Below are 27466 nucleotides of genomic sequence, written 5' to 3'. Positions count from 1 at the left end.
ATCTCTTTGAGTAGCAGTAGTATCACTAGGTAAAAGGGTTTGTAAGCATAGCTTATTGACATTTTGAGTATCATTCCAAATTACTTTCCAGAATGGTTGAACAACTTCATTGCTCTCTCAGAGAATTCATTAATGTACCTGTCCTCCTGCAGGTCCTGTAAGAACTATAATTTTCTTTTTTGTAATCTTTGCCAATTTGATGGATCTGAGGTGGTATATCAAAGTTGCTTTAATTTTCATTATTCTTAGGAATGATTTATAGTATATCTTTCATATGTTTGCTGACACCTTACCTTTCTTCCTTTGAAAACTATTTATATTTATCTAATGAGGAATATCATATATAATAAATTCTGTACATATTTTGGATAGCTGACATTTATCAGAGGAATTTGCTGTAAAAACTTTTTTCCTAGTTAGCTATTTCCCTTTAATTATAATTTCATTCATGTTATTTAGTCAAAACCTTTTTCTTTTCCTCCATTAAATTATATATTTTTTTGGTGAGACAGTTGGTGGTTAAGTGATTTGCCCAGGGTCACACAGCTCATAAGTATCAAGTTTCTAAACCAGATTTGAACTCGGGTCCTTTTTATTCCCGGGCCAGTACTCTATCTGCCATTAAATTATCTTTTACTTTTTTTTCTCATCTTTATAAAAAAAGAAATAAGTGGTGAAAGAGAATGTTATCAGTGATTTATCATTGAATTGATCTGCTCCCATATCTCTGTCCTTCCACTCTTTATCTAGATCAAACCACAGTCACTGATTCTTATAAGTTCTTAGTTTTTAGTCACCCTTTATTTGTTTTGTTACTTTTTCCTTCCCAATTTTATCCTCCTACTTTCCTTCTCTTCTCCCATCTCCTTGTTCCAACCAGTTTTGCTGTTGACTTTAATGTATTTCTATGCTAACTTTTTACGTATAGATTTCCAATGTTTATTTTTGTTTGTTTGTTTTTTGCAAGGCAGTGGGGGTTAAGTGACTTGCCCAAGGTCACACAGCTAGTAAATGTCAAGTGTGTGAGGCCAGATTTGAACTCAGGTCCTCCTGAATCCAGGGCCAGTGCTTTATCCACTGCGCCACCTAGCTGCCCCCTCCAATGTTTATTTTTGGGGGGCAGGGCAATGAAGGTTAAGTGACTTGCCCAGGGTCACACAGCTCATAAGTGTCAAGTGTCTGAGGCCGGATTTAAACTCAGATCCTCCTGAATCCAGGGCCAGTACTTTATCCTCTGCACCACTAGCTGCCTCCAAGTCTAATGATTCTTAAAGTATTTTTCAATGTGTTTTTTCAGATCACTCTCCCTCATAGTTGACACCATTCATACTCTTCATTTTTTAATCTTTTGACTTGTAATATTTCTTGTTGTCTTATGGAATCAAGTGCTATTTGCCATTCTATTTTTTGAGAGAAAGTCTCTGACTTGGATAAGGTTTTCTACTTTCGGTATTAAGCTATTTATTTTCCTACCATTTTTTTCCTCAAGAGCATCTAATTTCATTTTTTTCCTCTTCTTTTTTTTCTCTCTCAGTCACTCTTTCAATATTTGTGGACATGTTGTTCTTTCTCTGGAACTCTTCTTTAGTTGTGGAGTTACTGTCTTCAGGTTTAACCTTTTGAGCTTGTCTTGATCCATATTTCTTCTTTATGTAAAGTTCTTTCTTCTGTTTTTTCACATCCTTTTCATATCCTTTGGCTCAGTTTCTAGATTGGAACTTTGTGCTAAGTCTGAAGCTCTACCTTCTCCCATATTCTTAGATAGGTGGGTAGGAATTGTCTATTACTATCCCCTCTGTATTCTGGATGCCATCATCCCTACGGTTGGGGACTGGGTGGATGGGGCCAACACTTGCCTTCTGCCACAGCCCTTGTTTATGTCTCTTCTTCTATTGGGCTAGTGGGAGTACTGGATTCAGCTCTTCTATATTTACTTATTTTTACTTAATTCCCATCTATGAGTCGGTTCATTGTCTGCTACAATGTCCTTGGCAGCTTCCAGTAGGATGTGATGGATCATGCTGGTCTTGGGCTTTCTGGAAGATCTCCAGTACTATGTATGCTTTATATTTGAGTTAGCCCTATCTCTTACTGTGGCTCCAAATGCCCTGAGGCATATACTGTCCTATCCTCTCTCCCTGATCAGTGACCTATGGGGGCTAGCTATGTTTTCCATTTCTATTCTGTCGGGCCAAGACCAAGATACTGCTGGCTTTAAGCCCTAATTACTGGAGCTTGTACCAGCTTCTCCTTCTTGTGGTGTATGCCTGCTCTGGCACCTTCATGATTTAGGCCTTGTGAGATTGGGCTGGTTTCTGAGTCTCTGGACCATATTTAATCAAAATACCCATAGGCTTATAGCCCTGTGAGATTGGTGAAAAAGAAGAGAGAATAAGACTGACTGCATGTTGAATAAAGAGCTATATCAACAAACTGACTGCTAGCAACATTGGCTACAGAAGTTGTTTATGAAACAAAATGTATGGAAATTGTTCTTTTTCTCTGATGTGACCCCAAACCCACAAAATACTTTAGATGTTGTTGTGGATATTTTCCCTGTTGATAGTATTCAGGGAAGACTAAAGGATAAAAGAAGAAAACCATACTACAGGAAGAGCTCAGAATTAGCCACTGCTAATTTAGTTTCCAATCCTATGGTCATATGGTCCTCTGACACCTCTGGAATTATGCCTAACAGCTTCCTCCTTGTCTTTCTACTGAACCTAAGGAGGAAGGATCAGATTACTATACAAGGACAAGGACTCCTTAGTACTTCTGAGTCCCTTAGAAAGAGAAAGATGAGATCCTTCTCTTCCTTAAGTAAGACTAATAATAAGATTTCCTTTGATAAGGGTTTACTTCTAATGGTGCCATTTTGCTAGTACAGATTTTTGTTCAACCTAGAGTGAGTCATGCATTCCTTTCTCATCAGGCTGGGTTCAGGCCCCATTGCCAAGTTCCCACTCAAAGATTTTTATATACTTTTGGTCCTATGAGATTGCACTGGGTGGAGGCCTCCCTGGCACATCCCTCTCAGAGAACCCGTAGGCTTCCATTTCTGTAAAATTGGGTTGGATTCATGGTTACCTGTTGAGTTCCTGCTCAGAGGACCAGAAGGCTGCAGGCCATTTCCCAGAATTTGTATTGCCTTTCATAACTTTTATCCAAGCAAATTTAAGTTTCTTACCATCCTTCTGTCTTAAGATTTAACAGATGAGTTACATTCTAAACCAATTTTGTCCTTGGCTATCATCTTTTTCTGCTTGTCGGGAAGATCAAATGTTTGTTGGGAAGATCAAATGTTTGTTGGATAAGGCAGTTAATAGTTTATTTTGGCATGAGAATCTACCTAGTGGATAAGATAGGAGACAAATTTGTAAAGTGATGGGTTAGCATTCAGTGGTTTCTATGGCCCCTTCCAGATCGTAATCTATGATCCTATGATTTTTCAGTGGTAAATGATTTACATTGGTTAAACTTTTTCAGGAAATAGCAATTGTTTCTATGTCTCTGCTTTTATCTATTTCTCATTTTTCATCAATGGCTTATTTAAATAAGTCAAGTTAATTACATGCTATGTGTTCTCTTTATTGTTTTTTTTTGTTGTTGTTGTTGTTTGGTTGGTTGGTTTGGTTTGGTATTGGTTTTTATTTTCCTCCCATTCACTTCTCAGCACTTTGTTATCTGGCCCCTATTTCCAACATTTGACCTATTTGTTTTCCAAAGTAACCTCTAATCTATATTAAATTGAGTGGTTTTATCTCAGTCCTTTTTTTGGGGTGGGGGAGGGCAGGGCAATTAGGATTAAGTGACTTGCCCAGAGTCACACAGTCACTAAATGTCAAGTGTCTGAAGCCAGATTTAAACTCAGGTCCTCCTGAATCCAGGGTTGGTGCTTTATCAGCTGTGCCACCTAGCTGCCCCCTATCTCAGTCCTTCTTAATCTCTTCAGTGTTTGCCACTACTTCCTTCATGATACTCTTGCCCTCTCTGGGATTTCATGCCACTGTTTTGTCATGGTTCTCTTGCTTGTGTGACTTATGCTTCTCAGTTTCCTCTGCAGGATAATCAGCCATTCCCTACTCCCTATACTTGAGTATACCTCAGGATTCTGGTGTCCTCTTCTGTCCTATTGTTTCCTGTCATCTCATGTCCGGTCCAGTCCTGTCCTGTCCTCTTTTTTCCTTTGTACTCCTCTCCCACTCTAAATGATCTTCCTCAACTTCCACTGTTTGTACTATCGTCTCTATGCCTGTAATTTCCAAATCTAACCCCCTTCTCTCTCCTGAGCTTCAGTTTTACTTCTCCTCTAACTGCTTATAGGACTAATTTACCCCGAGTATATCAAAGTCTTCTAAAATTCAGGTTGTGCAGAATAGAGTTCATAATCTTTCTCTCTAAACATACTCCCCTCCCTATTTTTCCCCAGGGAAACTAGATTTTCAACCTTGACATTATCATTGACTCCTTTGAATAGATATTAGTCCTTTTAAAAAAAAACCTAGAGATAATAAAAATGTAAGACAATTAGAATTAGGTTTCATGTTGAAAAATTTAAAATGAATATAAATGTTCTCGAGTTATTTCAATTTTATTAAACGTGCAATTTGAGGAAACATTCATTAATTTATTATACTTAAAATAAAATAATGTTGAGAAATAGAATAATTATTATAGTACCTTTAACTTCAGATGTATACCCTCTTATCCAAATGCCATAGGCACAGCAGAAACCCACAACTCATTTTTATTCAGAGACTATGTTTACTGATTGTGATGGTGGCAAATTGCACTCATGTCAAGATTTGCCATAAGCCCATCTTGTGTTGCTGTGCACACATATTTAATATTTTTTGCAACGCATTCACAATCAGTTGGGATGAATCTGCTGTGTTAGTCTCATTTTCATTGACTTTGGACTGTTTTCACTGAAAAAAAAGAGGCTATATGTGCATGTGAATTGTTCTTGCAAATATGAGATAATTTCAGCCATTGTTTTGTGTTTCTTCCTTTCACCATCTCCCCACATCCTCCACCCTAGGGTTTGAGGAATTCTGCTCTAAAACCACTCCTCTTACCTGTCCTATTTTTGTCAGTTACCTTAATTCTTCCACTTGCTCAGGTTTACAACCCCAAAGGCATCCTCAGCTCTTCACTCTTATCCCCTAAAGTGCAAAGCTTTTCGAGTGTACCTCCTCCTCATTTACACTTCTCCCTTTCTTGTTGCCAGAACAAGAGTCAGTAAGGCCCGACTTCAGATCCACCCTCAGACACTTACTGGCCTGTGTGACCCTGGGCAATTTGATTGACCTCAGTTTCCTCATCTGTATAATAGAGATATTAATAGCACCTCCTCCTGAGGTTATTGTGAAGACCAAGTGATGTAATAGTTTAAAAGCACTTAGCATAGTGTCTGGCACATAGTGGAAGCTATATCAATATTATTTATTTTATTTGTTGTTGATTTATTAATCATTATTATTTATACACCATGATTATTCTAGTACACACTTATATTTATTTATTTGTTTATTTAATTCTTGTGGGGCAATGGGAGTTAAGTGACTTGCCCAGGGCCACACAGCTAATAAGTGACAAGTGTCTGAGGCCTGATTTGAACTCACGTCCTCCTGAATCCAGGGCCGGTGCTTTATCCACTTCACCACCTAGCTCCCCCCACCCCCAGACTTTTTTTCACCTTTCTCCTACACTATTGTAGTAATCTACTAATTGGTCTCTTGGGATCCAGTATCTCTATTTTCTAACCCATGTTTTATTGATCTGTTAAGCCATATCTGGCCATGTTATTCTTTTAATCAAGAAGCTTCAATGACTTCTCATTGCCCTTAGGATAAAATAAGAATTTTGATGTCATTTCATAGTCTGGATCCAGGCTGATTACACATTACCATCCCTCTTACATTCTATAATGAAGCCAAAATAGCCTCCCTCTCAACATTAATTACAATTGCTACCTCCTTGCTTTTTCACAGGCTGGCATTCATGCCCAGAAGTCTCTCTCTCTTCTGCCTCTTGGAACCTCTGGCTCTATTCATGGCTTTGCTCAATAATCTCCCTTTTCCTCTCCTGTAAGAGGTAGAAACCTCTTCATCCTTTCTGTTTCTATTCACGTTTAGTGTAGGTGGGGGCCACACCTGCTGGGCAGTCATTTTATATTTTTTGTGTTGTGTTTTGTAGGTTGTCATGGCCAAAATATCAGAGAACCTTTTTTGATTCCACTAGTTGTTGGTGCCCTCAAGCTCTCCAAAAAGCCAAACCTAAACACAACAATAAAACAAACCCCAAATCTATATTTTATGATATATTTGTTTTGTATTTACTCATCTGTGAAGATGTTGTTTTCCCCTAATAGAATGTAAGATTCCTGAGGGTAATGATTTTCTCAGTGTTGTTTTTGCATGCTGAGTGCCTAGCACTCAGTAGGCACCTAAGAAATACTGGTTGGTTGATTGACTTATTCATTAACCCTCAGCTTAAAAAGTTTCTGACTGTACCAAAAGGGGGATTAAATAATGAGTCACATTAGTAACCAGTGGTTTCCCATCTGTTGATATAATCTCTCTTTTGTGAGTGTAATTTTATTCAGTGGTCTCCATGTCTAATGCCTCTTGACTCTCGTCTGGAAATAAGCATTCTTTGTACATATATGTAAGGGTTCTGTATGGTTTAAAAGACTTTGGTCTCTTATTTCTTATTCCTGCTTCTTATTTTCTCACATATTTTACTGTCCTCTATTGTGTTAAAGAACAGAATAGTAAAATATATAGTGATTTAATTTTATTAAGCTCTTTATAGAATTCTTCCTCCATGTCATCCTTTTCAATTGATATTGGTGCATAATTTACAATTATCATCTTACTCATTGTGAGAGCTGCAAGATAAGATGATAAAGATGAAATGACATTTCTTGTTGCCTTTGGAGACAACAAAATCAACTCTGCTCACTTTTATTTGCTTCTCCAAGGGGAGCCAGTGAGACATCTGCCATTTAGCTGTATTTTGTTTTGTTTTGTTTTCTGGTTTCCTTTAGAGTAAGGATGTCATGATTGATAGAATTCAGTTCCTCAAATAAGATGTCCACTCACTGGTAAGGATCCCACATTTAGAACAACAGTTCAGTTAATGCTTATAGATGGCCCCCAAACTAGGAAATTCTTAGCATTCTCTCTGTCTTTATATTGCCTCTGTCATGGTGGAAGTGAATGGGGACCCAACCAGCTAGAAGGCTATTTTGTAGTTTTTACATTATGTTTTGTGGGTTGTCATGGCCAAAAAGTGATCACTTAGTGGTCAGCCTTTTTATACTTAGCTAGGTGATTCTTAGAAGCTAGATATAGTATGTTGCTTGAACTGTGTTAAGATTTACAAGTGTGGCTGAAGCTACTCAAGTTTTCAGTGTGTTACATAATCTTAGAGAACCCAATTCTGTTGGTACATCAGAGTAGAAATATGTGAAAATGTTCTATGTAAAAATAAAATGTTAGCTAACATTAATTTAGTTTCAAAATGAAAGCATTTTCCAGCTCTTTGCTATGCACATACACACATACAGGCACATATGCACACATGCACTTATCAGTTTATCAGATCGCATGAAATATTAATCTGCTATAATTATGGTGAAATATAACCTCTGACTTAAAATACATACACCCTTTTGATCTTTTTGTACCCATGGAAACTTTGCTTATTATCTGCTCTCACCCATCCCGAAACTCTCCAAATTTTTGAACTTTCCTCTCACTATCGTGGACACCAACAGTGGCAGTTGCATGAAAAAGAGTGGAAGAATGAAAAAGATATCATGAATAAAAAATAAACAGAATTTAATGACATTGCCTATAAAGGCATAAGAAAGAGGTAAACAGAAAGTTAGAGTGCATACTTTTGCCAGAATTTATTCTAAAATTGAAAGTGTCAGTGAAAGCAAGTAAGAGATTATTTTCCCCTACATAGAAAATGAAGCACTCATTATGGTTTTTATATCTGAGAACATGCATCATAAAGGTTCCCTCTTAACTTAAAAAAAAACAAACAAAAGAGTTATGCCAGACATTCACTTTATGCAGACTTCATATTGTATGTTCTAATCCTGTCTTCATTTCAACTTCCTGTGTGGTTCTTTGTATCTCTGTATTCCTTCCCTTCCCTTGCCTTGCCTTGTCTTCCCTTTCCTTCCTTTCCCTCCAGGTCTTCCTATTTATCCCAGAATGGAAATTTAGTAACTATTCATTGGCCCAATCCGATATTTATTGGCTCAGAAGCTTTTGTCTGCTTTGTGTTTTTCAACCTGGGCTGGTTTCCTTCTCTTTAGGTAATATGAAGACCCTTCACCAATGAGGTTTACCATATTGGTGCCTAACACTTTGAATATCCAATCAGCTTTAGCCCTCTTGCAGTTCAGAACTCTTATACTCAAGAGATCCTGCCAGCAGCCAGGATTATAGATAGGTCTATGCCACCACCTACCTTTCAGGTTCCATTATCTATAAAATGAAGGATTGGAATTGTTTGATTTCCCATGTCCTTTCTAACTCTAAAAGTCTCTGATTCTGTTTTTTTTTTTTGTTTGTTTTCATAAACTGCCCCCTCTCAACTGTGAGAGCAGGGCAGAAAATCCAACCAATAATGTTAATAGGTAGATAATAGCTACACAATGTTATGTGATTTGTTCTTTTTAAAAGAAAACTGATCTATAAAGTAATTACCCCCTGGCCTTACTTTTTTTTAATCTTACACTAAAAATCCATCAGAACTTTTTTTTTGTATTGTTTTTCTAGCACTGAAACTTGTGATGAGTTGTTTTTTTTTTTCTTTTTTTTTGCTTAGCACTGAGCACCATTGGTTGACCTCAAGTTAGGAGCCATCAGTGAAACTAGAGAATGACTTGTCTGTCAAAACAGGTTTTTCCACTAATGAATTGTCCATTGAAGTGAAAACCCTACAAGCTATTCATGCTTTGGCTCTTCATGAGAGGAAAAAAATGCTGACTCACCTCTTCTTCAATATTCATTTGGTAGGTCTATCTAATAAACTCACTACTCCAGCAAATCAGCTTTGAGGATGTAAAGGGAGAAAAAAATTACTCACATTTTTACCTTAAACACAGTACCAACCTTTTGCTCACAAGAAAGTTCAGGGTCACTCTCTCACTTATCTATCTAATTGTACCAGTTAAATAGATGGAAAGTGATGGGGAATGGATATGCCTGTCTTTCTTTACAATAATATAGTGTGTCCTGCCCAGAGGCAGCTAGGTATAGTAGATAGAGTGCTAGACTTGGAGTCAGGGAGATCAGAATTAAAATTTGGCTTCAGACACTTACTAGCTGTGTGACCCTGGGCAAGTCATTTAACCTCTGTGCCTCAGTTTCCTCATCTGTAACATGGAGATAATAATAGCACCTACTTCCCAGGGTTGTTAAGAGGAACAAATAAGATAACATTTACATAGCACTTTGAAAACCTTAAAATTAACTGAGTTAATTTAAATACTTAAGTGGATTTTTTAATACAATGCAGAGGTTTCCAGAGCGTGTCCTATATATCATTCACATCAGTCTCTCTAGTCATCTCCAACTCATAGAATGCTGTCACATGCATAGTAGAAAACCTAGGGTACCATGAGTCAGCTGATTTCCTGATAGAGATGAGAGACTGTGTTTCAGAGAGGATGAATAGGAGTCTTCTGGGGTAAGCAGCACAGACTAACCTTTACTTAATCTCCTGCCATCCATCAAAAGGGAAGTCTGAAGTATTTTGTTCTTTGATGCTGACCTTTAACTCCAGTCTCATCAGCGACTCCAAGTCTTGATACTCCGCATTTTTTCCTACCTATTTTGGCATCCCTGGAATTCAAAAGAACAGATAACCTAAAAAACAGCAAACTGTGATGTGATAGTGTTTTTTTTTTTTATTCAGGCAGTTTTTAATCTATTTCTTCAGTTCTTCTCTTCTTGACATTCTCTTACTATTCATTTCAGAGTAAATAATAAGGTAGCAGGGGCAGCTAGGTGGCATAGTGGATAGAGCACCTGCCCTGGAGTCAGGAGGACCTGAGTTCAAATCTGGCCTCAGACACTTGACACTTACTAGCTCTGTGACCTTGGGCAAGTCACTTAGCCCCAATTGCCTCACCAAAAAAATAAATAAATAAATAAATAAACAAGGTAGCAGAGGCTTATATTGGATAATAAATAATAATGATGATGATGATAGCTATCATTTGTGTAGCACCTACTATGTGCCAGGCATTGTGTCAAACATTTTAGAAATATTATCTCATTTCATCCTCATATCAATCTTGGTGGGGGGGTGGGGGAGGTAGGTGCTATTAATATCCCCATTTTACAGATGAGGAAACTGGGGCAAGCCCAGGATTGTGCAGCTAGGAAATGTCTGAGGCTTGATTTGAACTCAAGTCTTCCTGACAGGCTATTGTGGACAACACATTCTCTTATATCCTACACTCTACTTCATGTCAAATCCTGAAATTTCCTTACAATTTAAAAGAATGGTACATTTAAATTTGGGATTTGCCCTAGAATCTTTTTGGGGGGTGGGGTGGGTCAATGAGGGTTAAGTGACTTGCCCAGGGTCACATAGCTAGTAAGTGTCAAGTGTCTGAGGCCAGATATGAACTCAGGTCTTCCTGAATCCAGGGCCAGTGCTTTATCCACTGTGCCACCTAGCTGCCCCCAGATTTGGGATTTGCCCTAGAATCTTATAGTTACTCATAGTTTTTCATTCGATCAGTCATTCATTCAACATGTGCTTACTATATGCCAAGCACTGTGTTAAGCACTGGGAAGAAGAGAAGCCTAAGAAGAAGAAATTTTTAAAAAGCAAAAACAGGTTGTAACATTGCTATCCTGGCAGTTTAGTGGGGTGGAGACTGATAAGATCCAACCAGGAGAAATTAGACTCAGCAGAAGCTAGTATGTTTGTTTAATGTATTTCTGACCTAATGGCATCCCTTTTCTTCCTTGACACATGTTCCAATAACTGTTGTTCATCATTTTGATTATCTCAAAACATGTATTGGGAGCAGGGAAGAGGAAGCTTACAGTAGAGAGAATTCTGGAGTCAGGGGTCTTAGGTTCAAATTCCATCTCCAGAGGCTTCCTATCTCTGTGAGCATGGGGGCAAATCACTTGACACCCTTGAGGCTAATCTGTAAAAAAAAAAAAAAGGAATTTAATTACATGGTCTCTAAAATCACTCCCCACTCTAACCTATGTCTTTTTTTTCACTTGCCCATAGATTTGAGGAGGGTTCTCACAGAATCTCCTCAGAGTCAAAAGGTCTCTTAGAAGCCATCTCATCAAACATGTATGTGCTTGACCAAGAGGACCCTTGATATAATGCCCAACAAGCAGTCCTTCTGCCTGTTTGAAGACAACCAGTCTTGTACTTATAATCCATTATAAACCAGTCTTGTACTTATAATCCATTCTCTTAAAGGAACTGATTTCACTTTCATATAGCTCTGTTAGGAAATTTTCACTTCTGCCTATTCTAAATCTACCTCTCTTTGACTTCCACCACTGCTACTCTCTGGGACCAAGCAAAATCATTCTAATCCCTCTTCCTCATGATAACTCTGAAAATACTTGCAGATAGCTATCATTTCCCCCCCCCCACCCCTTCCCTCATGTCTTTTATTTCTTATCCTCAGTCCTTCAATTCATTCTCATATAGCACATTACTTTATCTTCTCACCATCCTGATCAAACTCTTCTGGACATGTTCCAGTTTATCTAGAACTTTCTTGAAATCTGGTGCCCAGAAGGGAACATGCTATTACAGGTGTAGATTGATCAGGGCAGAATAAAGCAGAGCTGTTACCTATCCTTTTTTGAACACTGTTCAATAAATGCAGTAGGGGATAGAAGGAGCTTTTTTGGCTGCTGGTGCACACTGTTGACTCATACTGAATTTGCAGATCATTTTTACAGGAACTGCTGTCTAGCCAGACCTCTCCCATCTTGTATTTATAAAGATTTAAAATCCAAATGTAGAACTTTACACTTATTCTTATTAAATGTCAACTTGCTCAATTTGGCCCATCATTTTGACCTGTCAGCATCTTTTTTTAAATTTTGATCCAGACTCATCCAATATGTTTAATTATCATTCCAGGCTTTGTGTCATCTGGAGATTTGATAAGCTTGCCATCTATTCCTTCATCCAAGTCACCAATGAAAACATTCAACAGCAGAGAGCTAAGCGCAGATCTCTTGTGTTGCCTACATCTTTTGCTCTTATCCCCAAACATAAAATGAGAGACTCTGTGAAATGTTTTCACTAAAAGCTTAGGTCCACCATATATATATACTCTTCCCCTGGTATAAAAGCCTGGTTATACTGTCAAATAAAGAAATGATGAGGTTAATGTAGCATATTGAAGTCATGCAAAATTTGAGTGATTCTTGCCGTTCTTTCTGAACATGAACAGATGCACTTACTAATATATTTTCAAAATTTTCCACCAATAGAATTCAATATCATTGGCCTATAGTTTGCAGACTCTTTCCTCTTCACCTTTTATGAAAATGGTACATTTGCCCTTTTTCCAAGATCTTTTCAAGATCACAATAACATTAACAATAACAGCTCAACAATAATACCAGCCAGTTCTTTTAGTATTAGAGCTGAGTGACTTAAACACACTAAAGACTGCTAAATGCTGCCTGTTTGTCTTCTGACTTGTCTTGGGTTCCCGCTCCCTGATATTTGTGTTTTCCTTCAGAGTTCTAATATTATATACCTTAGAAGAAAAACAAGAAACAAAACAAGAGTTGAATAGTTTAGCCTTCTCATTGAGAACCTTGGATTCAAAATACTCTCATCTGTTTTAGCCTTCTCAATCAACAAAAGAAGTGGTTCTGACTCTTTAATCTTCCTCTTGTCCTCATTGTACCTTAAAGAAGCAATAGTAGTCCTATCAAAATTCTTTTCTTTTGCTTTTATAGCACCAAAATTTCATTCATCATTTCCCTTCCAGAGAGCCATCCCTTATAACAATATTTTAAAGAAAAAAAAATCAGCAAAAATGTTCAATACATTGAAAATGTTTGAAAATATATGCAGTGTTGCATGCCTGTGGCCCTCCTATCTCTATAATGGAGCGTGTGTGCGTGTGTGTGTGTGTGTGTGTGTGTGTGTGTGTGTGTGTGTGTGTAGGTGGTATCTTTTTATATCTCTTATTTAGAGCTATGCTTGTGATGTATACTTTTACAGCATTCACTTTTGATAGCTTTTCGGTGGATGTTCTTTCCAGTTCATGATTATAGTCTTTGTGGATGTTGTTTTTCTGACTTCATTCTTTATTAGATCATGGCAATATTTCCATGCTTCTCTGTATTCAACATATTTGTCATTTGTTATGGCACATTAATGCTCTATAATATTTATGTATCACAATTCATAATCATTCTTCAGCTGATGGGCACTTACTTTGAATTCAGTTCTTTATAATTATAAAAAACCCAGAATCTTTTAAAAAAAATCGTTCTTAGAATTCACCACCAAAGTCATTTTATTCCAAGATCTTAGTCTTCTTGCCTCAATTTTAATAGTACCATGCCATTCTTTTGTATTCATCCTTAGTTATACTTTTGCTTCTAGGTTATATGCTTCCACCATATATGTGCATATATACATATACATACACAGATATACACAAACATATATACAAACATTTTATATATACATATGTTTATGTAGAGATATGCTTTCCCTATATATAAATACAAATCAGTCTTTATAGCCAATTTCCCTCTTTCCTTCAAATTAGAAAGTTCTGCTTGTATCTTCATAATTTTTTTCCTAAGACCTTCACATTTCAATTCAGTTGGCTTTACTTGAAAACTATAGGACTAGAAGGCCCTACCTATCCATTCTGTGAAGAATGGAATTTGCTCTTCAAAAATTTAAAGTGTATCTCCGACTATGTCCAGCTTTCCTTACTTTCTCTGTTCCAGTCCCTAAGTTAGAGTAGTTATTTGCTCCCAAGGTTACTGATGATTCATTCCCTTTTTCTTGGCACTTATCAAAAAAGGGAATTCTTTCCTAGATAATTTATGTTTTGAGGTTTATCAAACACTGAGTTATTGAGTTAAATCATTCCTCATTTTTCTTTGTCTATTCTTGACTTGGATCCTGTTCCATTGACATATTTTTCTATTTTTTAACTAGTCTCAAATTATTTTGATTTTTTTCCAAGGTCCTTCAGAAGTACAATTCTCTTTCACTCCAACTTTTTCATTATTTCTCTTGGTATTATAAGTTTTTTCTTCCTCCTAGTGAATTTTGTAATTATTTTGCCAAACTTTGCATAATAACCCTTTGGTTGTTTCATTGGCATATACTTAAAACAGCAAATTAACTTTTTGTTGTTTAAATTTTAATTATATTCACTTTATTATATGTCATGAGCTCTTCTAGCTATTTAAGTTTTTTCTTCTGTCTTTATGAGTATATTCAGCTTTTGGTCTCTTTGAATGTTTGCTTTTCATTCTTTTTCTTGTATTCCCAATAGCTTCTCTCTCTCTCTCTCTCTCTCTCTCTCTCTCTCTTTTTCTCTCTCTCTTTCTCTCCCCCTCTCTCCCTCTCCTTTCCACTACTGCACAGACCCCTGAGGCTGGGTGTATTCAGCCTCCTCTTTATTGGTGGGAGAATAAAATAAAATCGGTGGGGAAAGGACTGAGCCTGACTGGTTTTCTAACCCTCTTTGCCCTTGGCCCCAGGAGCCCCCAGGACTTCCTTCTCTTCTATTCAATTCTGTGTTGTCATCTTTTCCCCATCTTCCTCCAGGTTTTCTTCTTCTTCTGTACATAACTGTGCAGAATCACTGTCTTCCAACCCTTGTGGCATATGTGGGATTCATACCAAGTCACTGATGTGGGGCACTTGGCAGACCTTCCTTCAAGCATACCCTGAAACACAAGTCTGTAAAATGTTGGCTATTTCCAGTATGTGACATGGGGTGAAAGTAGTGAAAAGTAGGAGCTCTAAGCATGATATTATTTTATGTCTTTTTTTAAAAAAACTATGTATGGTGATTGTCTTCTTTTCTTGCTGATTCAAATTTAATTACTTTATATTGGCACATGTATTCCTTCTTGTGAGTTAGTACTGTGTAGGAAACAAGTGCTTTACCATTCTGCCAATAACATCTATCTCTTCTTTTATTTAAATTAATTAAAACAAATTTTCTCATTGGCCATGTCCACAAATAAATATGTCTCAATCTGTACTCTGAGTCCAGCACCTCTCTATCAGGAAGTGGATAGTATTTCATTATCAGTCCTCTGATTGGTTGGTCATTGCATTGATCAAAGTTCCTAGGCTTTCAAAGTTTTGTTTTTAAAACATTCTTGTAAAATCATTCTCCTGATATTTCTCACTTTATTCTGCATCAGTTCATACAAGCCTTCCCATGTTTCTCTGAAACCATCCCCTTCATCATTTCTTACAGCATATTAATATTCCATCACATTTATATACTGTAATTTGTTCAGCCAGTCCCCTTTTTATGGGTTCTGTGAGGGCCAAAATTTGATATATGGAGCATTATTTGGGTGACTCGCCTTAATAATGGGTTACCGGAAATATGAGGGACCCTTTTAGGTTTAACCTCCCCTCCGAACTGCTCTTTTTAGATATTTCTCCCAGGCCAATAAGAAAAGAACCTTTAAGCTTTAGTTCACAAAAGTATCAGATTTTATTACTCGGGAATTAATTAAACAACAAAGGTGAAACTAATAAAAATCAAAGATAAGGAAATAGGAAAATAGAAATACAGAGAAATGATCTTAACTCTCAACTTAGCCTATTAGGGTTTTCCGTAATTAAATTCACCAAACACCTGAACAGCCCGCCAGTCTAAGGTTGCTTGCGGGCCACCTGTACCACAGTCGCCACACTGAGAGCACGAACGCGTGCCGCCAGAGCAAGGGCCCAACAGAAAAAAGCCCAAGTTCCGGAAGATGCCTCACCTTCCGGAAGCAGCCTGCCTCCCTTCAGCAAGCATTCAATCTCTCCTCCCCCAAAAGGGGAGGTCCTTCAAAAGCTGCCTTTCTGAGCTCAGTAGCATATGTAACCTGGGGTGGGCCAGGTGGGGCCCCTCCCAAATGAGTTAGCTAAAAACAGGAATATTAATCTTTACCACAAATAATTTTTACCACAATACTCTCCCAACTTCCAATCCTTTGCTACCTCAAAAAGAACTTTTAAAAATATTTTTGTACATATGGGTCTTTTCCCTCCTTCTATGTTCTTTTTGGGGTAGGTAAACATAGAGCAGAGAGTAAAAGGAGTTGAAACCTTGTTGAACTAGCAATTGTGACAATTGGTAAAAGTAAAAGTACAGTCAATGGTTTCTTCATAATTTTTTTTTTCTACAGCATAATGCTGAGAAATTTTCATCACAGATTTCTATACTTTTTAATGTTTATTTTCATGCAACATATTATAAAAATTAGTTCGACTTTAGGGAGTTTGCTTTAGATGCGAAGTTTTTAGTTCAGCCATAAACATTCCGAGGAACAATTACTAATATACAGGCAGAGAAACTGTATACTCTGCCAAACCTTAAATTTACATCTGTCTTCAGTTAATTGCTGCCATTGTTGTGGTTGAGGCAAAATTCAGTTTACCTGAAATAGTTAAGTAATGAAACAGCAGATTATTTAGTATCTATGGATAAATAGGAATTCTAGGGAAAGAGCTGATCTTTTCTTGAAACTTTTTGCAACCTGGATCCTCCTCTTTTTTATGCCTGTAGAGTCTAGGGACTCTTCTCAATATCACCCTCAGCTTAATCCTCCCTTTTCTCCATGCTTGATTCAACCTCTTAAATTCAGACAGAATGTCTTCTTCCCCAATTCTGAGACAGTGGTATCTCTTTTTTTTATTTTATTTTATTTATTTATTTTTTTAGTGAGGCAATGGGGGTTAAGTGACTTGCCCAGGGTCACACAGCTAGTAAGTGTTAAGTGTCTGAGGCCGGATTTGAACTCAGGTACTCCTGAATCCAGGGCCGGTGCTTTTCCACTGTGCCATCTAGCTGCCCTCAGTGGTATCTCTTTTATACACAGTGTTTAGGGCATGACCAAATCTCTCAAACGATAGGTTTTATTGATTCAGGGTATATAGGCCTTGCTCACACAGTTCTAATTGATTCAGTAATTTAAAAAAAATGAAAATAATGAAGACACCAGAATCAAATGGGGTGGGTTTGGTTAACATTCACTTTTATTTTACTTGATACTGCTAAAAAATTACAGTTATTTTGTCTAAACCTGTAAGTTCCTGGTGGGGTAGTGAGGTGATAAAGTGGACAGAACCCTGGCCCTGGAATCAGGAGGACCTGAGTTCAAATCTCACCTCAGATACTTACTAGCTGCAGCACAACCCTGGGTAAGGCACTTAAACCCAATTGCCTTAAAACATCAGGGGACATCTCCAGTCATCCTGATACATGTTTAGCCATTGGACGCAGATGGCTCTGGAGGAGAGAGTGAGGTTAGTGCCCTTGCACAGCCTTGCTTCACTTAAATCTAATTCAGTGCAAGGAACGACATCACACTGATGTCATGGTCCTCTTAGAGAATGAAGTACAAACAACAGCAATTAGTTCCTGGTTCAGGGTTAAGAAAGGGGAGACTGGCCAATAGCATAATAGCATGAGATATTCCTTGATTTCATTACAGGGTAAGGGCCAATTAGTGAGAATCTTTACAGTGTTGTTAATTTCTGATAATATTCCAGAGCATATTCTCTATATTGCCTTTCAGCCTTGAGAATTAGCAAAAGGAGATGAAGACTAGTATGGTTGTCCTCCAGTGAATCTGAAAGATAATGCATTTAATCTTCCTATCCCTGCTTACTATGATTTTATATTTCTTTTGCCTTTTGTAGCTAAATTCCTCCAAAAGACAATCTATAATAGGTACCTCCTATTTCTTTCCTCTCACTCTCTTTTTAACCCCTTACAATCTGGCTTCTGACCTCATCACTCCTCTGAAACTGCTCTCTCCAATAGTACTAATAATCTATTAGTTGACAAATCTAATAACCATCTTTCAATCCTTGTTCTCCTTCATCTCTCCATAGGCTTCTTTTTTTTTTTTTGGTGAGGCAATTGGAGTTAAGTGACTTGCCCAGGGTCACAACACAGCTAGTAAGTGTTAAGTGTCTGAGGCCGGATTTGAACTCAGGTCTTCCTGACTCCAGGGCTGGTGCTCTATCCACTGCACCACCTAGCTGCCCCTCTCCATATGCTTTTACACTGTTCAGTCTCTCTTCCTTGATTCTCTCTTTTCTGTAGGTTTCTGGGATACTACTGTCTCTTGATTTTCCTTCTACCTCTCTGACTATTCATTCTCTGTCTTCTTTGCTGTATCCTCTTACATGTAAAGATAGTTTTCAACATTTGTTTTTTTTATAACATTTTGAGTTCCAAATTTTTCTCACTCCCTCCCCCTCTCCAAGACAGAAAGCAATCTGACATAGGTTATACATGTACAATCACATTAAACATTTCTGCATTAGTCATGTTGTGAAAGAAGAATCAGAACAAAAGGAAAAAAACCTCAAAAAACAAACAAAAAACACACAAAAAAGTAGAAACAGTATAGTTCAATCTGAATTCAGATTTCACAGTTCTTTTTTCTGGATGTGGAGAGCATTTTCCATCAAGATTCCTTTTGAATTGTCTTGGATCATTGTATTTCTGAGAAGAGCTAAATCTATCATGGTTGATAGATGATGCCTTCTAACCAAAGGTGTCCCTTAGGGTTCTAACCTGGACCCTCTTCTCACTCTATACTAATTCATTTTGTGAAATCATCATGATTTAATTATCATCTCTATACACATGATTCTCAAATCTACCTATACTGGCCCAAATTCTCTGCTGACCTCCAAACTTGCATCTCCAAGTGCCTTTAAGACATTAGAAACTGGATACCCAGTAGATGTCTTAAATTCAGCATGTCCAAAACTTAATTCATTATCTTTCTTCCTAGTTCCACCCCCACATACCTTCCCTATTACTGTAGAGGGAAACACCACCCTCCCAGTTCCTCAGACTCACAACATAGGAGTTGTCTTGGATTCCTCACCATCTCTAACTCGCATATCCAGTTTGTTGCCAAGGCCTGTCGATTTCGACTTTGTAACATCTCTGGTATATAGCCCCTTCTCTCCTCTGACATGGCCACTGCTCTAGTGCAGGACCCCATCATTTCACACTTGGAGGACTGTAATAGCTTCTGGTAGGTTTGCATACCTAAATTCTCTCTCTACTCTAATCCATCCTCCATTCAGCCACTAAAGCTATTTTCCTAAAGTGCAGGACCAACCATGTCACTCTGCCCCTTTCCATAAACTTTAGTGACCCTCACCCCCATTGCTTCCATAATCAAATATAAAATGCCTTTCATAACTTTGCCCCTTCCTACCTTTCCAGACTTAGTCCAGTCCAGTGACATTGGCCTCCTGCTTGTTTCATGAACAAGGAGCACTGTCTTTCGGCTCTGGGCATTTTCTCTAGCTGTCTCCAAGACCCAGAATGCTATTCCTCCTCAGCTTTGCTTAATGACTTTCCTGGCTTCCTTTAAGTCCCAACGGACATCCTTCTTTTGCTGAAAGCCTTCCCCAACTCCTCTTAATTCTAGTACCTCTCCCCTCTGTTAATTACTTTCTATTTATCCTGTATACAGCTTATTATTTTGTATGCATTTGTTTGTATGTTGTTTTCTCCATTAGATTGTAAGCTCCTTGAGGACAGGGCCTATCTTTTGCCTCTTTTCATATCCCCAACACTTAGCACAGTGCCTGGAACGTTGTTGATGTTTTGATTAATGATTATTGATTGATAGTGGCATTGCTAGGTCAAAGGGTATACACAGTTTAATAGCTTTTTGGGCATAGTTCTAAATGGCTCTCAGAATGGCTGGACAACTTCACAACTCCCTATATCTTCTTAATATACAGTGCAACTCTACCTACTCCTATACTTTTTTAGATTCCTTTTTGAATGATGTATACTGTCCATAACAAAATTCCAATCACGAAGTCCATTTCAACAGTCCTCAAAGTCATAGCCGCAGGAACTTGGGGATTGTTAGGTAATGAATGCCTGAACTGATACCTTCCAGATGCCCTACAGTTCCCAGAGTTACATTCATATTTATTTTATTCTTTTCCTCACAAAAATTTGCCAAAGTTATTTCTAACCCTTTCCTAATACCTAGCACAGGCTACTGATTCTCCAGAAACCCATCTGAAAGTTGGGGATTTGATCAGACCATTTATATACATGATGGTGCCCCCTATTCCATTAGAAGGGTGAAAACTTATCTGGTGTTTGGGAAGAAATGTTTTCAGGAAGGCAGTTCTATGGTGATGAAGCTTTTGTATTATAGTAACCTGAGGCAGAGTTTTGGGGACAGAGTTTTGAGATTAACAGGAATTGAGAAAGGGTCAAGTATATTATAGGCTTCACTGGTGCCAACAGAGAGCAGTTAAAACCTCATTCAGGAAGGTGTAGAGCCAGTTGTGATGAATCATCGATTGAAAAAGGGAACACTACAAAGGTTAATTTCAGAATATAGACAAAGTAGGTAATGAGTTGCTCCCTATCTTGAGGTCTCAGGTGAAAATCAAATGAGATATTAATTGTAAAGAGCCTGCATATAGTAAGTGATATATAAATGATAATTATTATTAGTAGTATTATTGCAAGGTAACTGATCATCAGGGCTGTTGTAAAGGAGATTGTTAATCTGGTATCACTTGAACTGGGTGACTGCTGAAGCTCCTTCCAACTTCTAAATTTCTCTGATTTGGTACCAGATGATACAAATAAACGTAAGCAGTAAATGTGGAGCAAAGATTGACTAGGCAACTTGGTCTTTTCTATTTCTTCTTCCTTTAGCAATTTAGAAGAGGAGGGGGTTTCTTTAAGAGCACATCTTTCTTCTCCTACCAAATGACCCAGGGGTTCCCTAAGTCTCTACTTCTAACCTAGCCCAGACTCAAAGGAGTCTCAGATTTTTTGGATACACATAACTTTACATAACACCAAATGTGATTTAGTTGTCATGCTAAATCAACAAAGATTTAAGGATTTCCTATGATCAGAAGAATATTTGTCATATCCATTGCAGAAGTGACCAAAGCCAGAAATAGCCTAATATTCTGAACAGCCTTTGAGATTCTGGTACCACAGAACCATAGCTATTCCTAGCATACCAAGAAACAAAAATGAATGAATTCATTTGCTCAGCTATTGTTAACTGCTGTTGTTTTGGTTTGTAGGTGTTGCAGATGACCCTTATGCTAGAGATCATACTTCTCCGGCTTCAGCAAAAGAAGAAGGAGCCTTTTATACGTCTTTGATTTCTGATGTCAATTGTTCATCCCAGCAGGATTCTATGTATTTCACTGGAATCCTTCAGAAGGAAGACAGTCATGCTACCAGTTTAGAGAGCACTGAGGAGCTGAATGCACGAGGCCCTTCCTTGCAAGATGCGTCTGGATTGGAGTCTCACGGTTTATTTAGTTCTGATTCTGGAATAGAGATGACTCCAGCAGAATGTACAGACGTGAACAAAACCTTAGCAGATCCCCTAGCCCAGATGAAAGCAGAAGCTTATAAATACATTGACATAAGTAGGCCAGAGGAAATAAAATACCAGGAACCGTGGGAATCAAGCCAGGAAAACAAGGACTCAGATTTTAAGAATGAATGTGTTGAAACATCCATAAAGTCAGAATGTACCTCTGAGCCTGAGATACAGGCTCCTATGGAGGCAAAGGGGGCCAAAGAACATTTATTGGAAGAGTCAACATTTGCACCGTATATAAATGATTTGTCTGAGGATCAACACTGTGTCTCCCTGGTTACAGCTCCAGTTAAAATTACACTGACTGAGATCGAACCAGTTGCTGAGACTTCTGCCCAAGAAAAAACCCTAGAGAAGCAGGATACTTGTCTGAAATCAAGTCACGAAACAGTGCCAACAGTCACTGTCTCAGAACCAGAGGATGACAGCCCAGAGTCAATGACTCCACCATCTTCTGCAACAGGTAAAAAGGATAGGTGTTCTTACTTTAAGAAAACCAGTGAGTGGAATTTACAATATTCCTTTAAATCAAGGGTTCTTAAACTTGTTGTATTACGGACCCCTTAGGCAGTCTGGTAAAACCTATGGACTTCTCAGAATTATATTTTTAAATGCATAAAATAAAATATATAGGATTACAAAGGAAACCAATTATGGTGAAATACTCTGATATGTATATATATATATACATATGTATATGCATATCTGTATATACACACATATAAATATACAGAAAATTCACAAACCCCTTGAAATCTTTGCAAAGACAAGAAGTCTGGGAATGCTATATTAAAAACTCTTGTTTAAAATAATATTTAATTTACCAAATTTTATTAATATAACTATGAAGGAGTGGGAAACACATCAGTTACACCAAAGAAGGAGATCTGGAGTTTGCTTCAACTTCTTCCCTGTTTTGCTTTATAAAAAGCTTTATTCTTTATTTGAGGGAAGAATCAGAGGATGGACAGTTAAAAGCTAAACTTCAAATGTACATGTGCCATTCAGGGCAGGGAGGGCTGCTATGTATATTTCTAGGTCAGGATTTCTTCACCATTTTTGTATGTGATGGACTCCTGTGGTAGGCTAATAAAACCTATGGACATCTTCTCAGAATCACTTTTTTAAATGGACAAAGCAAAATCCATAGAATTAGATTATATAGAAATAACTGTACTTTTTTCAAAGTTCACAGACTCCAGATTAAGAGTTCTTCATCTAGCTTGCTTTGCTCAACTCAGCAATTGCAGTAAAGCAACAACAAAGGCTGGCATGAGCAAATATCCTGGACCAAGGATCAAGAGATCTTAATACTAATCTAGATTTCTGAGACCTTTGGAACTTTTGTATGCTTAGAATTTATAATCAGTTCCTATATCTCAGGTATATGTCAAGAGAAATTGAAATAAGTCATCATATTCCCAATCAATAACTCCTTCCCCTTTCATTTTGGGGCAAGGAGGAATGATCACCGCTGGTCATAACAAATGGCAACTGGGCATCTTTGGGGAGAAAGATGAAAGTCTGACTTGTCACACAGCTCCTGAGGCAACTTGGCAAATTAGTGGATAGGGCACTAAACTTAGAGTCAAGATAGACCTGAGTTCAAATCCAGTCTCAAGAACTAAATGGCACACAGGTTCAAATGAGATACTTGTTAAGGTGTTTTATAAATTTTTTTTTCCTTTCTTCCTTCTTCAAGTAGCAGTAGCAGTTAGTATTTTGCACAGATCACACTCTAGCCCTCCAGACACAGAATCATAGCTGTCTTCAAATATTTGAAGACCTGTCCATGGAAGAGGGATTAGATTCATTATACCTGTCCCTAAGAAAAGAACTAGCACCAATGGGTAGAAGATATAAAGAGGCAAATTTACACATGATCAACAGAAAATTTTTCTTTAGTTCATTAGTGTTATTCAAAAGTGTAATGGACTGCCTCAAGGGGTAAGTTGTTTAATAAGAGATCATCAAGTGAAGGTTGGATGACCACTTATAGGGTAAATTGTAGAGGGATTTCTGGGCAGCCAGGTGGTTCAGTGGATAGAGCGCTGGGCCTGAAGTCAGGAAAACTCAAATTTCTGAGTTCAAATCTGGCTGCAGACATTTACTAGCTATGTGACTCCAGGCAAGTCACTTAACCCCAATATGCCTCTGTTTCCTCATTTGTAAAATGAGTTGAAAAAGGAAATGGCAAACCACTCCAATACCTCTGCCAAAAATCTCCAAATGGGGTCATGAAGAGTTGGATACTACTGAAAATGACTGAACGACAACAAAAGTAGAGGGAATTCTAATTCAGGCGTGGGTTGAACTGTATTTCCTTAGAGAGTCAAACTGAAATTCAGGGAACATGTTATCCTTTTGCTCAAAAATCTTCAGTGACTACTTTTTAAAAAAAATTCAGTAAAGTCTACTCTTCTTATCCTGGCATTTTAGGTTCACTTCAAACTCTCTCCTCTTAGGTGTGGTGCAGAGTGATGGACCAGGAGACAAAACAACCTAAGTCCAAATCTAATCTTTGACAATTACTAGCAATGTGACCCTGGACAAGTCACTTACCTTCTTTCTGACTTCATTTCCTCATCTGTAAAATGGCGATAATAATATTTCCCAAGACTGTGAGGATCAAATGGGATATTTGTAAGATGTTTAGCACAGTATCTTGCACATAGTAGGTGCTTAATAAATTCTTGTTTCATTCGCTCCTTCCTAAGCTTTTCTAAATATTTTCCAAAAGTATTCTTTTCCTCTTTTGAATTCCTCTATCACTTCAAACACTGATGTAGTGTTTATATTTGATTACTTGTGTACTTCTCTAATCTCCTCTATGAGACTGCAAACTCCTTGAGAACAAGAACTGTGCCTTATACTTCTTGCCCCGCCCCCCAGAATCAGCACAGTGCTATGCCCATTATGGTGTTGTTTTCTTAAAATGTGGCATAATTTGGGAAGCAGTGGTACCTCTACTGCTTGGCTCCCTTGCTGATTAGTTCCTGCATACTGTGTCAGAGCATTCTATAGATAGGGCTTAATTGGGAAGGATCTCACAGGATCTGATACTGTTTTTAGAGCAAGAACTAGGAATGCTAGGTCAGCATGAGAGAGACACACACACATAGACACACACAGAAAGAGACAGAGAAAGAGTTGGAAAGAGACAGAGACAGAGGGATAGAGAGACAGACAGACAGACTATCCCAAAGGGTGCATTAGGGGACCTATGGAGTAATACATCAATTTTTCATTTCAGCATTGGGACAGGGAGCATTGGTGGCCTCTCATTTGTGGAAACCCTGCCTAATGCCTTAGAATTATGGAAACTGACAGCCTGTCTGGTAAAGGTGGCTAGACTCTGAAACAAAACCCAGTAGATACAGTTTGTGCATCCATTTTCTCTTTTTTTCTCAATTGTTCCTGGAGGAAAATGTAGGTTCCCATAACTATGTTTGTTTATTTTTGTTCTCTTAGTCCTGATCAGACAAGAAGTTTTTGTAAAGAATGAAAACACCCACAAAAATCTTCTTTTCATTTATAATTTTTAAATTGAATTGAATTTTTAAAAAAGATTGAGAAGTATCATCAGTTTTCCCATCTGAGGCATTTGAGATTTTCACTAATCTCTTTTCAGAATAAAAGCTATACTTGTACCAACTGATTCATTACAACAAAGCATTTGTGGATCCAATCAGATGGTTCACGTGGCATAAACTCTTCCAGAAATGATGTCCCCAATAATTACATTTTCTTCTCCTTTTACTCTGCATTAATCTATGTTTATTTGCCTCTATGTCCTCTCCTCAAATGTCTTCTTATTCAAGTTTTCATTTATTAGGGTCATAGGGTCTTAGCTCTAGAATTAGAAGGGACCTCAGAGGCAATCTCTTATATAGTCGAGCTTCTCTCATGATTTATTTTACTAATAGTTCATTATTAAGCATTAGATCACTCATTACAGATTTATTAAGTGTGGGGCACTGTGCTGTGGGAGGCATGTTGACCTCCTGTAGCTTGCAATCAATCTAGCAGAGAAATAAAATTCTGGGATGTGTTGGTAAATGTTTAATAACCAGTCTCCAAAAAAAAGTATTTTCCCCACACTTTTTATTTTAATCTTCATTATTAACATTTTGTCCAGCACTCCATAAGTCTAGACAATCAACAAAACAATAAAGCAAGCCCTGTTTTGGACCAATTTCCATGGCAAATGTTAACATGGTTGAAATGTTAACATTTGGCTCTCTCCTGTTGGAACCGACTCCAGCATAGCACTCCTAGAGACACTGTAGTTAGTTATTATTGTTGCTCTCAAAGAGGACCATGACATAGGAGAGATGATGTCATTTCTTGCAGTGAATTGGACTTAAGTGAGGCAGGGCTATACGAAGGCACCAGTCTCACTCTCTCCTCCAGAATCATCTTGGTCTAGTGGAGAGATAGATAGATAGATAGATAGATAGATAGATAGATAGATAGATAGATAGATAGATAGATAGATAGATGATAGATAGATAGACAGACACACACATATACATATATGTGTGTGTTTGTGTATGTATATATGTACATGTGTATGTACATATATATGGATGTATATGGATGTGAATGTGGTTGTGGATATGGATATGGTTATATATCAGGATGACTGGAAATGGCTCTGGATGTTTGAGGCAATTGGAGTTTAGTGACTTGCCCAGGGTCACACAGCTAGTAACTGGATAACAGAAAAAAACTAGAAATCAAGGGAAACATTGAAAAATCACATGCTAAGATACTTGAACTTAGCCTAGTAGCATTGCCCATGGGCTCTCATAGTTGGAAGGGACCTCAGCATTGCCTACTACAACCAAAGCCTCAAGAGAAATCTCCTCTACAATTCTTTTTCTAACTTCCATGGAATTATACACTAATTATACCTCTCCTAATGCAGACATGTCAGAGGAAACCTTAGGCTTATCATATGAATCTTTTCAAAACTTGAAACTAAAAAAAAAGCAAATAAGTCTTTGTATAGAGAAATGAGTATTTCTTAATTTGCACTGTTCCCTACTCTTGTCCCATTCATCCCTCCTGAAATTAAAAAAAAAATCATAACTGCCATAGTGTTTGAAGTTACATAGGAAAGGTAGGTATACACAATCTAACATAACAAGAACTTCCTATGTGGGTTATGCTATTTTGGTGGGGCAGCTAGGTGGCTCAATGGATAGAGCACTGGCCCTGGAGTTAGGAGGACTTGAGTTCAAATGTGGCCTCAGACACTTGACACTTACTAGCTGTGTGACCCTGGGCAAGTCACTTAACCTTGATTACTTCAAATATCTGGGATCATCTCCTAGTTGTCCTTATTTATATTTATTTTGCCACTGGAATCAGATGGCTCTGGAGGAGAGAGTAAGGCTTTTGACTTTGCACAGCCCTGCCTTACTTAAATCCAATTCACTGCAAGTCACGATATCATCTCCTGATGTCATGGTCCTCTTCCAGAAAGAAGGACAAACAACAATTTTGGTAAAGAAACATTCCAATTATAGGATAGGACATATGAGGAAACTGAGATCTGGAGATATGAAATAAGTTAGCTAAGACCACACAGGAAGTAAGTAGTAGAGCTAGAACCAAATGTAGATCTTGCAGATCCAAACACAGTGTGAATGTTCTTTCTACTAAACAATGTTTATCAACCTTTTTGATCTGAGAAACTCTTTGCACTCTTAAAAAATTATTGGGGATGTTAAAGAACTTTAGTTATATGACTACAATCTATGATACTTACATATTAGAAATTAAAACAAATTCTAAGTACA

The 27466-nt window shown here is 37.7% G+C and overlaps 1 protein-coding gene across 1 annotated transcript in view; it reads left to right on the top strand.

The window, feature by feature from the left end:
- RTN1 (reticulon 1) overlaps positions 1–27466 on the top strand; it is a 310482-nt gene that overhangs the window by 98199 nt on the left and 184817 nt on the right. Inside the window, exon 2 of the mRNA XM_043984702.1 lies at positions 21352–22122. Within this exon, the coding sequence (XP_043840637.1) occupies positions 21352–22122 (771 nt within the window). The remainder of the gene's footprint in view (positions 1–21351; positions 22123–27466) is intronic.

This window comes from Dromiciops gliroides, chromosome 2 (assembly GCF_019393635.1).
Source record: "Dromiciops gliroides isolate mDroGli1 chromosome 2, mDroGli1.pri, whole genome shotgun sequence".
In the NCBI taxonomy this organism is placed as follows: Eukaryota; Metazoa; Chordata; class Mammalia; order Microbiotheria; family Microbiotheriidae; genus Dromiciops; species Dromiciops gliroides.
The sequence above is the reverse complement of the archived record's forward strand: the minus strand, read 5'-3'. Positions and strand labels throughout refer to the sequence as shown.